Source organism: Capsicum annuum, chromosome 4, assembly GCF_002878395.1.
Source record: "Capsicum annuum cultivar UCD-10X-F1 chromosome 4, UCD10Xv1.1, whole genome shotgun sequence".
NCBI classification, from domain to species: Eukaryota; Viridiplantae; Streptophyta; class Magnoliopsida; order Solanales; family Solanaceae; genus Capsicum; species Capsicum annuum.
Window position 1 is genome coordinate 1,253,916 of NC_061114.1, and position 12,796 is coordinate 1,266,711.

General features: G+C 33.7%; 1 protein-coding gene across 6 annotated transcripts; it reads left to right on the top strand.

Moving 5' to 3' along the window:
• Positions 1–4,447: 4,447 nt before the first annotated feature.
• On the top strand, positions 4,448–8,964 carry LOC107868460 (flotillin-like protein 6). 6 transcript variants are annotated; one of them, XM_016715156.2, is made up of 3 exons: positions 4,448–4,746; positions 6,681–7,649; positions 8,126–8,964. In XM_016715156.2, exons 2-3 carry the CDS (start codon positions 6,720–6,722, stop codon positions 8,636–8,638), a joined length of 1,443 nt encoding a protein of 480 aa, XP_016570642.1. In that variant the 5' UTR covers positions 4,448–4,746; positions 6,681–6,719; the 3' UTR covers positions 8,639–8,964. The 6 variants fall into 6 exon arrangements, with proteins under 6 accessions (XP_016570642.1, XP_016570643.1, XP_047266456.1 ...); XM_016715157.2 differs by lacking the exon at positions 4,448–4,746 and adding an exon at positions 5,169–5,522; XM_047410500.1 differs by lacking the exon at positions 4,448–4,746 and adding an exon at positions 5,169–5,518.
• Positions 8,965–12,796: the final 3,832 nt, after the last annotated feature.

Consider the following 12,796-nt stretch of genomic DNA (forward strand, 5'->3'; position numbering starts at 1 on the left):
TTACTTAGATAAATTAATCACATAATTCATTAATTTGAAGTTTTTATATTTGTGTCATGAACCACATCATGCCTATGTAAGCTAAAAATAAAGACAAAAGTAAAAGTAAAAGGTGCATATTTATAAATTTGACTTTCATTATTGCTATACTATTTGTACCTTTTTAGTTTTTGATACTTCACAAAATCTTTGAAGCTTCTACAAAGATTTTTTGTTCCTTCTAAAAGTTCATTATTTTTAGTTTTTCATCTGGTGTTCTGTACTCGTATTGAAACTCAACTAATTTAGATTTGCGTTGGAAAATTCTTTTGCTGGAGATAAAACACTTCCCAGTTATAGCATGCATTCAAGGGTATGGCCTGAACCATGAAGTACTAGGTGATTTCTTTCGTTCTGTCTAGCCTTGATGGATAAAGTTGTTGTTAATGAAAGATGAATATCCCGTGAAATTAGTCGAGGTATGTAAAAGCTGGTCCGAACGAAGAGTACTTAAAAAAGTTTATGTATAAATGGTTCTTTTTTCCCTTTTTCTTTTTCTTATAAGAATATTCATTTGGTTTCTCATTTGATGTTCGTTATCCTCATTAGAGCCTCGACTAATCTGGATCGCGCACTGCAAGGCTCATTCTGGGGTTGACGCTTCCAACAAGATTTTCTTCATATCAGGACTTGTCATCTGTTATCCTATTCTTGGTGGACAAAAGTTATGTGGTACCTGTTGTTGATGGAAGATGACAAGTATCCTGTGAAATCAATCGAGGTACGTGAAAGGTAGTCCGAACAAGGAATACTTAAAAAAGTTTATGCATGTATGCGGGGGCGGAGCCAACATGTGTAAAGAGGGTTTTTATGTATATAATATATGCATATAGATGTCGAACATCTTTAAATTTATTTTTCTTTAAATTTTAAACTCCTTCATAAAAATTCTGGCTCCGTCACTGTCTGAATGATTCTTTTTTCCTTTTTTTTTTTCTAGAATTTCCATCAAGTATAGTTGAACTCATTGAGAAAGAAAAGAAAGTACTCAAAGTGTTTGAACAATCTAACTTTTTTTCCATTTTAATAATTTACTTTATCCAACAAAAGAATTGCTTTTTCTTCATACACACTTGAGTTGTCTCTCTTCTATTCTTTTGACTCTTGTAAGTTTTTTTTCCCCTAAGAACAATTTGTTGTAATAATCATTGATTACTTACAAACATAATTAATAAGATAAATTATATATCATCTATTTGTACAAATATTGATATGAAATATTCATATAATTGAACCAATTTATTTGAATTTGAAGTTTAAGTGTTGTATATATACTTGTGCAAATATACAATCTCAATGGAGATTTATTGACTCTAATTCAACTAAGACATAATAAATACTTCCTCTAATTCATAATAACTTAATTTGTAAGGCAACGTACAGTTGCACACACATTAAAGAAAAAATTAGGACATAAATTGGACATTATTTTCGACTTTTGCTCTTTCAGAGTCAAATTAAAATTATAAATATGACCAACAGCAGTGGTGGCGCAGTGGAAATGGGCTGCCCCAACCTACCCAGAGGTCGAGACAAACACTCTGTTGGGAGCTCTCCCCCAAATGAGGCCCGACGCGGGGCGAAACCGGATATAGTCGGACTCCTAAAAAGCGGATACCAGACACCGGATGGTTTAAACCTAAAAAAAAAATTATAAATATGGATAATTATGTCTCTTAAACTCATCGTATAAAAAAAATAAATGAAGGCAAATATGAAAGCAATTTCCAATATTACAATTAGTGAATTTTAATGCTGTCAATATATTTATATGTAATCGCTCCCTTTGGTTCATATTAATTTAATTTGTGAGCCATTTTTTAATATTCAAAATAACTTAATTGTTCAGTTTTCAAAAGAACTGTTGAAAATTTCTTTCATTTTTGTCCTTCATTTAAAATTTCTAATTGATGAATTCAAGAGACTTAATTATTTATACTTATAATTTTACTTTGACTTTAAAAGAACAAAAATGAAAAGTGACGTTCAATTTATGTCTTAATTCCTTTTTCTTAATAGGTGCGCATTGTTACATACATTAAATTAATATGAGCTAGAGGGAGTATTTTCTTTAGAATATAAAACTCCAAAGATACTTATAAAATTATCTTTAAATAACTTAATTGTGTAAATATTTAAATAAAACTCATTAGCCAAAAAATGTCTAGACATAATATTTAAAATCCCATATTATATAGTATTTAAAATCCGATAAATAAAAAGTTTATAATTTAAAATTCTGAATTCGCTTTCTAATTTCTTTCTTACATGTTGATTTCAAACATAGATGATCAACATCAATGGCTTGATGTCTTTTTTCTTCTTCTTTATCTATCAAAACAAGAAAAATATATATGCTGTCATCAATGCAAAAATAAATAAATAATTAATAATAATAATAATGAAATTTGAAAAGACTTTATTACTTACCAATATTTGTGTGAGAGAGAAAAACATAATATATAATCAGGGACGAAGTTACAGTCGTATTTTTTTGGTTCAAAAATGCTAATAAAATCATGAGTTGAGGGGAATGAAGCCTGGTCCGAGATCATTTAAATGATGAAATATATATATATATATATGGTCACGAACCAGACAACATTCTCCTTAACAAATCTCGTTTTATTTTTCCTCCTTTTTTTCTGAATTCATATAACTGATCATTTTCTTTTTTTTTTTGTGGGGGGGGGGGGACTAGATAGGGAGTATAGAGAGCAAGAGAAAAATATATATATAGTTGCATGAATAGCTTAGTGTAATTTTATTTAATTGAGGGAGCCATTTATATATTAGTGAAGTGGTTGTCATATTTTTTTTTATTAATCATTAGATGGATTGTTATTTGTTCTTTTACTTTTTTGATAGATGTTTCCATAATCATGACTTTGACTAACAAATTATTGTTGTCTTTAGACCATATGCATGGCTATAGTTTTCCTTCCGGACCTATTTTGACTTGACACAAATCGAATTTAAGAAAATAAATAAGATTTTTGAATCTTGTATTCACGGAGATTTCAGTTTCACCGGGTCCATATCGGAGACAACGGGACAGTTGTTACAGCATTCTTGCAGGTCACTACTTATGTGACAAGAAATTTCGCTATCTTAGGACAGTTAGAGTTACTGTTGCCGTTTACCGCACTTTCATTCAAAACTTATAACACTTCTCCGTCCGACCTTCCAGCACCGGCCAGGTATAAAAGAGATCATTCTTTTTGAAACAGACAAAAAATAAAATAGATCATTCTTTTTGAAATGGATAAAATTAGTTATGAACTTCGTTGCTAAATTGCTCATAGTTAATAAATTAATCTTTTGATAATTCGTTACTAAATAGGATTAACGATGAATTTTGTTGTTTAGCTACATAATTTATCCCTTGCTAATTCCAACTTTTTTAATACTAAATAATTGAAATTCTTTTAATTAATCATGTTATAGAAATTTATATTCTCATATATTTTGAACATATACTTAGTTCAAGGTATCTTTTTTTTTTTTTAAAAATAATTCTTTTATTAAGGAACAAAGACAACTCTTTAGGGGACATCATTGAGAACAAATATATTATTGGTTTAGTTTAGACTATGCATGACTACTTGTCCTTAATTTAGGTAATAATAAGTGTCTAGTATAAATTAAAAAAATCATTCTTTATTAATCAAGTGTATTTAAATAAGGGTGCACAAATTTGTTGCATCTAAACAAAGGTCTAATTTAAATGATTAAGTATAATGTCATACTTGTCACCTAAGAAAGATACAATTCTAACTATGTTATAAGTTGTAATTTTTGTCATATTATGAAAAATAAAATATATTTTAAAATGTTAGTTAAAATTAATATTATTTGAATCTCGAAATAAAGTATGACTTAACTTCACGTAATGATCGTTGTTTAGTTTTTTTTTTTTTTTTTTTTTTTTTTTTTTTTTTTTTTAAATTGTATTGAATTGTTATGATTCATTTGTTTGAAAGCCAAATGACAGTTTCTACGAGGCGTAGGCCTCAAAAAAAAATAACAAAGTGTATAAAGGTTTTCTCGAGTTAGACAGAGATTGATCCTCGAGTACAAAAACAGAAGGGGGCTTTACTGCAAGATCCACCCATCGAGCAATGACGAAATTAAGTCGACCTTAGTAATTCGACGAAGTCAAGTGAAATGGTCATCACTCAACGAATACAAATTATTTTAGGAATAATAAGTTGATCTTATCCAAAAGCTCACATCAATGAAAAGATTTGGCACCTCGATGTTGACACTTAGCCATCTAGGGTTGTAGTATGTTCCAAGAGTTAGATCGTTCACCCGTCAAAGCGATGTGAGCAGGACTTAGATATTTTTTTTTTGGCAAGGAGGATTTAGATATTTAAATAATTATAAATCTTCTCACTAAAGATAAATAGAAACTTTTAAAGCTAATTTATTTTTAACTATAAAAAGATTATATTATTTTTGAGATAAAATCAAAAAATAAAATGTGACACGTACACATGTCATGCATTAATTGGTTTGGTTGACAAACATTTGCTAAGCTATTTCCATCAATTTTGGACTTCTTTTATGCTAAACTAGGGTTTCAATTTTGAAACGTGTAGGCTTGAAAATCTATAAATATAATTCTTGTTCTTATAGTATATTGCAATTAATTAATAATTTAATTGCAGCAATTTTCAGAAGCATTTTAGTTCAAAAATCAAGGCAAGTATTATTTTTTTCCCATCAATTTGGAGCTTTGATTGACTAATTTTTAGTCTTGATTTTGCATGTAAAATAGTTTAATTTAATACTTGAATGTATGAGAAATCAGTGCTAGTGAGCTCTATTTTTTTATAACTGTGGTGTTTGGATCAGTTTTCACGTATCTCGGCTAGATGTAGGTAGTGGTGGAGCCAGGATTTTAGGGGTTCAGAAGTAAACATACGAATTAGTCGAAGGGGGTTTAACATCTGCTATATATATAAAAAAAAACTATTTAACGATGTAAAAATAGTATAATTTTTCGTTGAATGGGGTTCGGATGAATCTCGGGATGAAAGTTGGCTCTGCTCGTGGATGTAGGTGATATGTGCCACCTCCCACCCGCAACTGATGAACCCTGGATGAAAGGTGGCTTTGCCCCTGGATGTAGGTGATACGTGCCACCTCCCACCAGCAATCGATGAACCCTTGGATGAAAGGTGGCTCCATCCCTGGATGTAGGTGATAGGTGCCACCTCCCACCAACAACAGATACCACGTAACTTTGTCACACCCTTGGGTGCCATTCGTGGTCCCCAAGTCATCAATGGACCAAAAAGCTTACAACTTTTGCTTCCTTTTTTTGTTTTTTTTTTCAATTTGATTCAGATCAAATATGCTTTACTTAAGTCGAGGTACTATGAGAAACAACCTCTCTACCTTTACAATGTAGGAAGGTAGGGGTAAGGTTGCGTATGCGCCACCGTCCCCCGACCCCACTTGTGGGATTACAGTAAGTAAGTATGTTGTTGTTGTAATTTGTTTCAAAGAAAATATGGTGAATGATCGTGTGCTTTTGTTATATGGGACGGAGTGTTGGCTAGTGAAAAACTCTCATAATATGCGAGTGGCGGAGATGAGGATCCTGAGGTGGATGTGTGGGCATAGTAGTATAGATAAGGTTAGGAATGAAAATATTAGGGACAAGGTGGGGTGGCTCCCATGGAGGTTAAGATGTGCGAAGTGAGACTGTGATGGTTTAGGCATTGTGAAGAGTAAAGGTATAGATGCCCCAGTTAGGAGGTATGAGAGGTTGACCGTACTGGCATGAGAAGGGGTAGAGATAGGTCTAAAAAGTATTAGAGTGAGGTGATTTGGCAGGATATGGAGTAACTTCAGCTCACCGAGTGACTCTTGATAGGAGGGTGTGAAGGTCGAGAATTAGGGTAGAAGGTTGGTTGGTAGTCAGGCGTATTTCGTTCCATTTCTTAGAGTAATAGTATTTTTCTTGTTGTTTTCCTATTTTTCAGATTCCTATCACTGCCAGTTGTTTCTTCTTGTTGTTTCTACTGCCTTGTTTTTCACTGTTCGTTCAGCCGAGGGTCTATAGGAAACGACTTCTCTACCTTCTCAAAGGTATAGATAGGGTCGGCATACGCTCTACCATCCCCAGACTTCACCCGTGAGATTACACCAGGGCTTCTTCTTGTTGTTGTTGTTTGCTTTTGTTGCTTGCACGGTTTCTTCGTGTATCCTGAATTTGTCTCTATGGCTCATAAAGCTGTAATCGTGAAGCTTTCTTGATTTTCATTTTCTTATGTTGAATACACTGGTTACGTTGTTGTTGTTTTTTATCTACTCCTGTGTTTGCATAAACTGATGTGAATCAGTTATCCGGAATGAAACTTCATGTGAACATTTGATGTCGAAAAATTGCACTGATTCACATATTGAACATAAATGCACTTTAGTATTGAGTCTACAGTTTAGAGCATGTCAATTCGTTATTTTCTTTAAGGGTCTATCAAAAACAACCTCTCTATCTACGAGTTAGGGGTAAGGTCGTGTACACTCTATCATCTCCAGACTCTACTTGTGGGATTACATTGGGTATGTTGTTGTTGTTGTCTTTACGAGTTTAATCGTGGTGTATAACCAGTTTAGTTTGTTTGTAGAAACTTCTTCAGGAGGTGAAACAACGAAGAAACTGAACAATGTGGTACCATGTGTCAAGGCCATCTGAGTTTTTGGTGATCACCGGCCGAGGAATCGATGAGTTGAGGATTGTGAAGAAGGCTTTGGTATTGCCGTTTCAGAAATGCACGAGAATTGATGTTAGCCCTGTAAATTATACGTTTGAAGTCAATGCGATGAGCACGGAAAAGCTATCTTTCGTACTCCCTGCTGTTTTCACTATTGGTCCTCAGGCTGATGACCACAACAGCCTTGTCAAATACGCGAGGCTTCTTTCTCTCCATCAGCGCGATTCTCATGATGTCAAGGAGCTTGTTCAAGGTATCATTGAGGGAGAAACGCGTGTCTTGGCTGCTTCAATGTCTATGGAAGACGTCTTTAAAGGTACAAAAGATTTCAAGCGGGAAGTTTTCGAAAAGGTTCAGGTGGAGCTCAACCAATTTGGACTTATCATATATAACGCTAACATTAAGCAACTAGTCGATGTCAGAGGCCATGAGTACTTTTCGTATTTAGGCCAGAAAATTCAAACGGAAGCAGCAAACAAGGCGAAAGTTGATGTCGCTGAGGCAAAAATGAAAGGCAACATCGGAGCCAAACAGAGTGAAGGATTGACAATTCAAAGCGCTGCAAAGATCGATGTCGAGACAAAAGTAATAACCGCACAAAGACAAGGTCGAGGTAAAATGGAGGAGATAAAGGTGGGAGCAGAAGTTATGATTTTCGAGAATCAGCAAGAAGCTGAAGTGTCTGAGGCGAATGCAGAACTCTTAACCAAAAAGGCAGCATGGTCTCAGCAGGCGAAGATGGCAGAGGTGGAATCTGAAAAAGCCGTTGCAATACGAGAGGCTGAGTTGCAGCGAGAAGTCGAGATAAGAAACACTTTGATGAAAACCGAGCACTTCAAGGCTCAATTCCTCAGCCGGGCTAACGTGGAATATCATGTTAAGGTGAATCTTATTTCTATAATCGTATTTCACTTCCCGTATCTGTTTAGTCTACTCCAAAAAGAATGACGCTTTCATATATTTGATAACTCTTTAATTTTGTACTTACCATTTTACTCTTAAGGACATGCCCTTTTATCGATAGAAATGTCAAAAAAATGTTAGAAGACCGGAAGTTCTAAGGATACTTTTGATCGGTACAAAACAAACTTTCTTTCCTAAACTTGGTGTGCGGTCAATCACCAACGTATAAAATGAAATGAAGTATAGTTGTTTTATAATCCATTGACGTTTCTAATGGGATTCAATCGATTTTTTCTTCACTTTTCAGTTCAAAGGATCCGAGGCCTTTGAAATTAACCTTTCTCTGATAAGCATTTATGGTTGATGTTTTACTCAAAAGTGGCTTCGTGGTATGTCGTCGTGATCTATAGAATTAGAATGTCGAAATCTTATTCTATATGCTTGTAAAAATCCAGGTGCAAGAGGCAAATTGGAAGTATTACCAAAAGCAGAAAGCGGCTGACGCAATACTATATGAGAAACAGAAGTTAGCAGAGGCTCGAAAGGTTGAATCAGATGCTGAAACGTACGCGAAAAAACAAGCTGCAGATGTTATGCTCTACACCAAGATGAAAGAGGCCGAAGGACTAGTCGCTTTTGCAGAAGCACAAAGGGTTTACATAAGCGCGTTGTTGTCAGCGTTTGGAGGAAGTTATGTCGCGTTGAGGGATTACTTGATGATTAACGAAGGGATATACAAGGACATCGCTAAGTTCAATGCCGAAGCTATCAGAGGACTACAACCGAAGATCAGCATTTGGTCGAGTGGCGGTTCAAGTGAAGGAGATGGACTGATGAATGAGATGGCGGAACTTTATAGCGCAATCCCTCAGTTGTTACAGACCGTGAATGAGCAAACTCGAATGCTGCCTCCGCCGTGGCTGAGTACTTGCAGCACCAACAAGGCCACATCAAGTGAACCAGCTTAATGATTTCTCACATTACCGGGAGCCTTGGAGTAACTAGTAAAGTTGCTACCGTGTGAGACCAGGACGTCACGGGTTCAAGTCTTGGAAACAGCCTCTGGCAGAAATGCAAGGTAAGGCTGCGTACAATACACTCTTGTGGTGGGGCCCTTTCCTGGACCCTGCACGTAGTAGTACATATTGTTGGTTAATTGGGAAGTGATGGAATTAACTTTAGATTACTATGCTTCATTTAGTATGATGTTCACAAAGATACTTTTTGTCGGTATCGCACCCAAGAGTGTGGCCTAGCGGTCAATAATATAATCCAGTATCCAAGCTTTGGTCGACAAAGTTATCCAGTACATATGTTGTGGGAGGTAGTCGGACCTCGTGAAATTAACTGAAGTGTGTTCAAGTTGGTCCGGACACCACGACTTACTTGAAACTTATACTATAGTGGCAATTTCTTTCTTCTTGTACCACAGCTGTGATGGAGTAGCAAGTACTCCATCGTTAATCAGTTCAAGCTTTGGATATGGAGTCGTCTTTGTTAAGGAGTCGTTTTACCTCTGAAGTGAGACTTCTCGACATCAATTCAAAAGTCGTGATGGAGTAGTAAGTACTCCGTCGTTAATCAGATGTCGGGTTCAAGCTTTGGATATAAAGTCGTCTTTGTTAAGGAGCCACTTTACATCTGAAGTGAGACTTCTCGATATCAACTTAATTAATGTTATACATAAATAATTCGTTGATACCCGTAACTTTCTTCATTTAGAATTTAAAACTCATAAACTCAAGATCTTAACTCTGCATATGTCGATAAACGTGTATACATGAAACTTCACTACCATTCCAACGACTATTAAATCTGAACTCATAATTTTAAAGTATACTCGGAAAGTCTGATACGACGAGCTCGACTGAAAAAACATTGCCATTAAACTTGATCTTTCAATGTTACCTCCTGGTATTTTCTTATTTAATTTATAATGTGAACATTAGATTAATTTATTTAATTGATGGTTATTATTATATTCTTAATTTTTACTATATGGTATAATTTATTCTACTTTAGCGTGTAAATTATTTGTACACGGAAATATATGCATGCATCCATTTCCTTCATTATTTTTTACTTGTCTACTATTTTAAAAATATATTTTCAATTTTTCTCGTCACTTTTAATATATCAACAAAAAAAGTTCTTTATATTTATCATTAGCATTAATTACTTATTTTTCAATCCATTTTCGAAGACCTAACATTGAATAGGAATAATATGATAAAATAGTCATGTCAATTATTATTTTTCTTGATAGGAATATTTATTTCTTTATATTTTAAATTCCCTCGATAAAAACTTTAGCTTCGCCACCAAAGACACCCGTGTAACTCTCATATATATATATTTATATGTATTTAGGTTTTGTGTTTGTTATACTGTTATCAGTCCTAAGTCGGGGGTCTATCGGAAACGGCCTCTCACTTCACCTGAGGTATTGGTATGGTCTGCGTACACTCCATCCTTCCCACACTCACTACGTGGGAATACATGTTGTTGTATGTATGTATGTATGTATATATATATATATATATATATATATATATATATATATATATTCACCTCTCATAGTGTTTGATTAATGATTTATTATACCAATATTTTTGACTAATTATACTTCAATATTTTTTTTTTTAATAATTTCCATTTCTTCATAGTACTCCAAACTTGAATACTATATTGTCAATTCTTCATATATATTGATTTTGGTCATCCAACGTCGTTGACGTATGCAATTAGTCATCGTGTTATATTTTAATTTTTTAATATCATGTTGAACCTAACACAAGAAATTATACTTTCTCTGTCTCATTTTATCTGACATCATTTAATTTAACATGATATTTTTTAAAAAGAGAATACTTTTAAAATTATTATTTATAATTATAATAAGGTGGCATATAAAAAAATATGCACATAAAATGAGACAGAAGGAATATTGCTATTCACATGAAGACTAAAAACATGGAGAAGGAAGAAGATAATAATAATTTTGACCCCTTCCTACAAAAGAAAAAAAATAATATTTTCATGGTTTCTCACCAGATATTTGATATCTGTATTATTTTTAAAGTCGATTAAATTTAGATTCACACCATAAAACCATGCATCGAGAAAAAAATTATTTCGAACAAAGACGATTTCATACCTAAGACTAAAACCTCAAACTTTGATTAAAAATAAAGGAGTATATACTTGATATCATTCAACTAGTCATGCTAACAATATAATATTGTAAAGAAAGTATATATATATACTCTCTCCTTTTTCTAAAAATCATCTAGTATTCGATATGTACCGATTCGATCAATTCAGATTTGCATAAGGTATGATTAATGTGCGTGTACAGCAGTGACGGGGTCAGAATTTTCACTGAAAAGGTTTAGAAGTGAACATACGAACTAGCAGAAGGGGTTTCAATATCTACTAAAGATATATAAAAAATAATTTTAACCTTAAAAATAATTTTAAACAGATTATACTGAGTATGTTGTTATTATCGACTAAATAATTGTTTAACCTAAATTATTTTTATATTTACTTTCTCTTTTCTTGGTCTTCATCTTAAACCTGGACCTCGTACATTTCATATTTTCCACGTCAAAAGTATACTATTTAAACAAGTAAACATGTATATAATAAAGTACAAAAAAGTCTAGCAGGAAATATTATCTTTAAAAATTCTTAATTCAACATTCCTAGTAATAACCATATGGCCAAGTCAATAACATATATCTTTAAAAAAACACATTTTTTTTCAAAGTCAAATTTAATTAATAAATACATATATAAAGAAATGAGTTGTCTAAGTAATATACATTGCGAACGTAAATAATTTTTACACTGTCAAATTATTTTTATATAATAGAGAGTAAAGCATCTAGTACGTACCCCTGAACTATGACCAAATTTGCTACAACACACTTCAACTTCAAAAGGGTTCTATTACCCCTGAACTAAATGTTAATGTATTTTTGACATTCTTTTTAGCTGTTGTGGCACCTTTTGTCGACCCTTTTAGCTGACGTGGCATCTGTGACGTGGGTCCCATTTTATGTAATAAAGGTGTCACGTCACGTCAGCACAAAAGAGTGACAAAAATACACTCAAATTGAGTTCGAAGGTAATAGGATCCGAAGTTAAAAGTGTGTCGTAGCAACTTTCACGATAATATATTAAAAGTAAACTTCAAAGAAATTCTTAGTCTTTGAACACCAAACCATATGTCTATATCTATATTATTTGCCTATAAATATGTCTAACCTACCTTGTATTTTCATTCAATTCTCATTATAAAAACTCAACAACCTCTTTAAACTTTCTTATAAACCTTCAAAACTCTCTCCATCACCAAAAAAAATTAACCAAAGTCCAAAAAAAGTTCTTTTTCATACTAATATTCCATAATATATATATATATATATATATATATCATGGTTTTCCTTAAAGGATTTGTTACATTATTACTTATATTCTCCATTTTCACTACTCTAAATATTTCATTATTAGCAAATGCATCAAGGCCATTGGATATGAAAAAATGGTTGAAACAAGAAAAGACACTTTTGACATCATTGCCTAAGGGTCCTGTGCCACCTTCTGGTGCCTCTCCATGCACCAACATCCCCGGCACGGGCCGCGATGGCTCGTGCCCTTGAGTCAGGGCGAAGATCATCCCGGCTCGTGCCCCTTGTACATATCCTACTAAAAAAACACGAAATTCCAAAGGACTTTGTGTTAAGCATTCAGTACCTCTCTGAACTATGATCAAAGTTGCTACGACATGCTCCAACTTCACAAGGGTCGTATTGCCTCCCTGAATTCAATTTTAGCGTATTTTTGTTACCCTTTTGTGCTGACGTGGCACCTTTATTATATAAAATGGGGTCCACGTCAAAAGTGTCATGTCAGCGAAAAAGATTGACAAAAGGTGCCAAATTTTTGTTACCCTTTTGTGCTGACGTAACACCTTTATTACATAAAATGGAGCCCACGTCAAAAGTGTCATTTCAGCCGAAAAGATTGACAAAAGGTGCCAAATTTTTGTTACCCTTTTATGCTGACGTGACACCTTTATTACATAAAATGGGGCCTACGTCAAAGGCGTCATGTCAGCT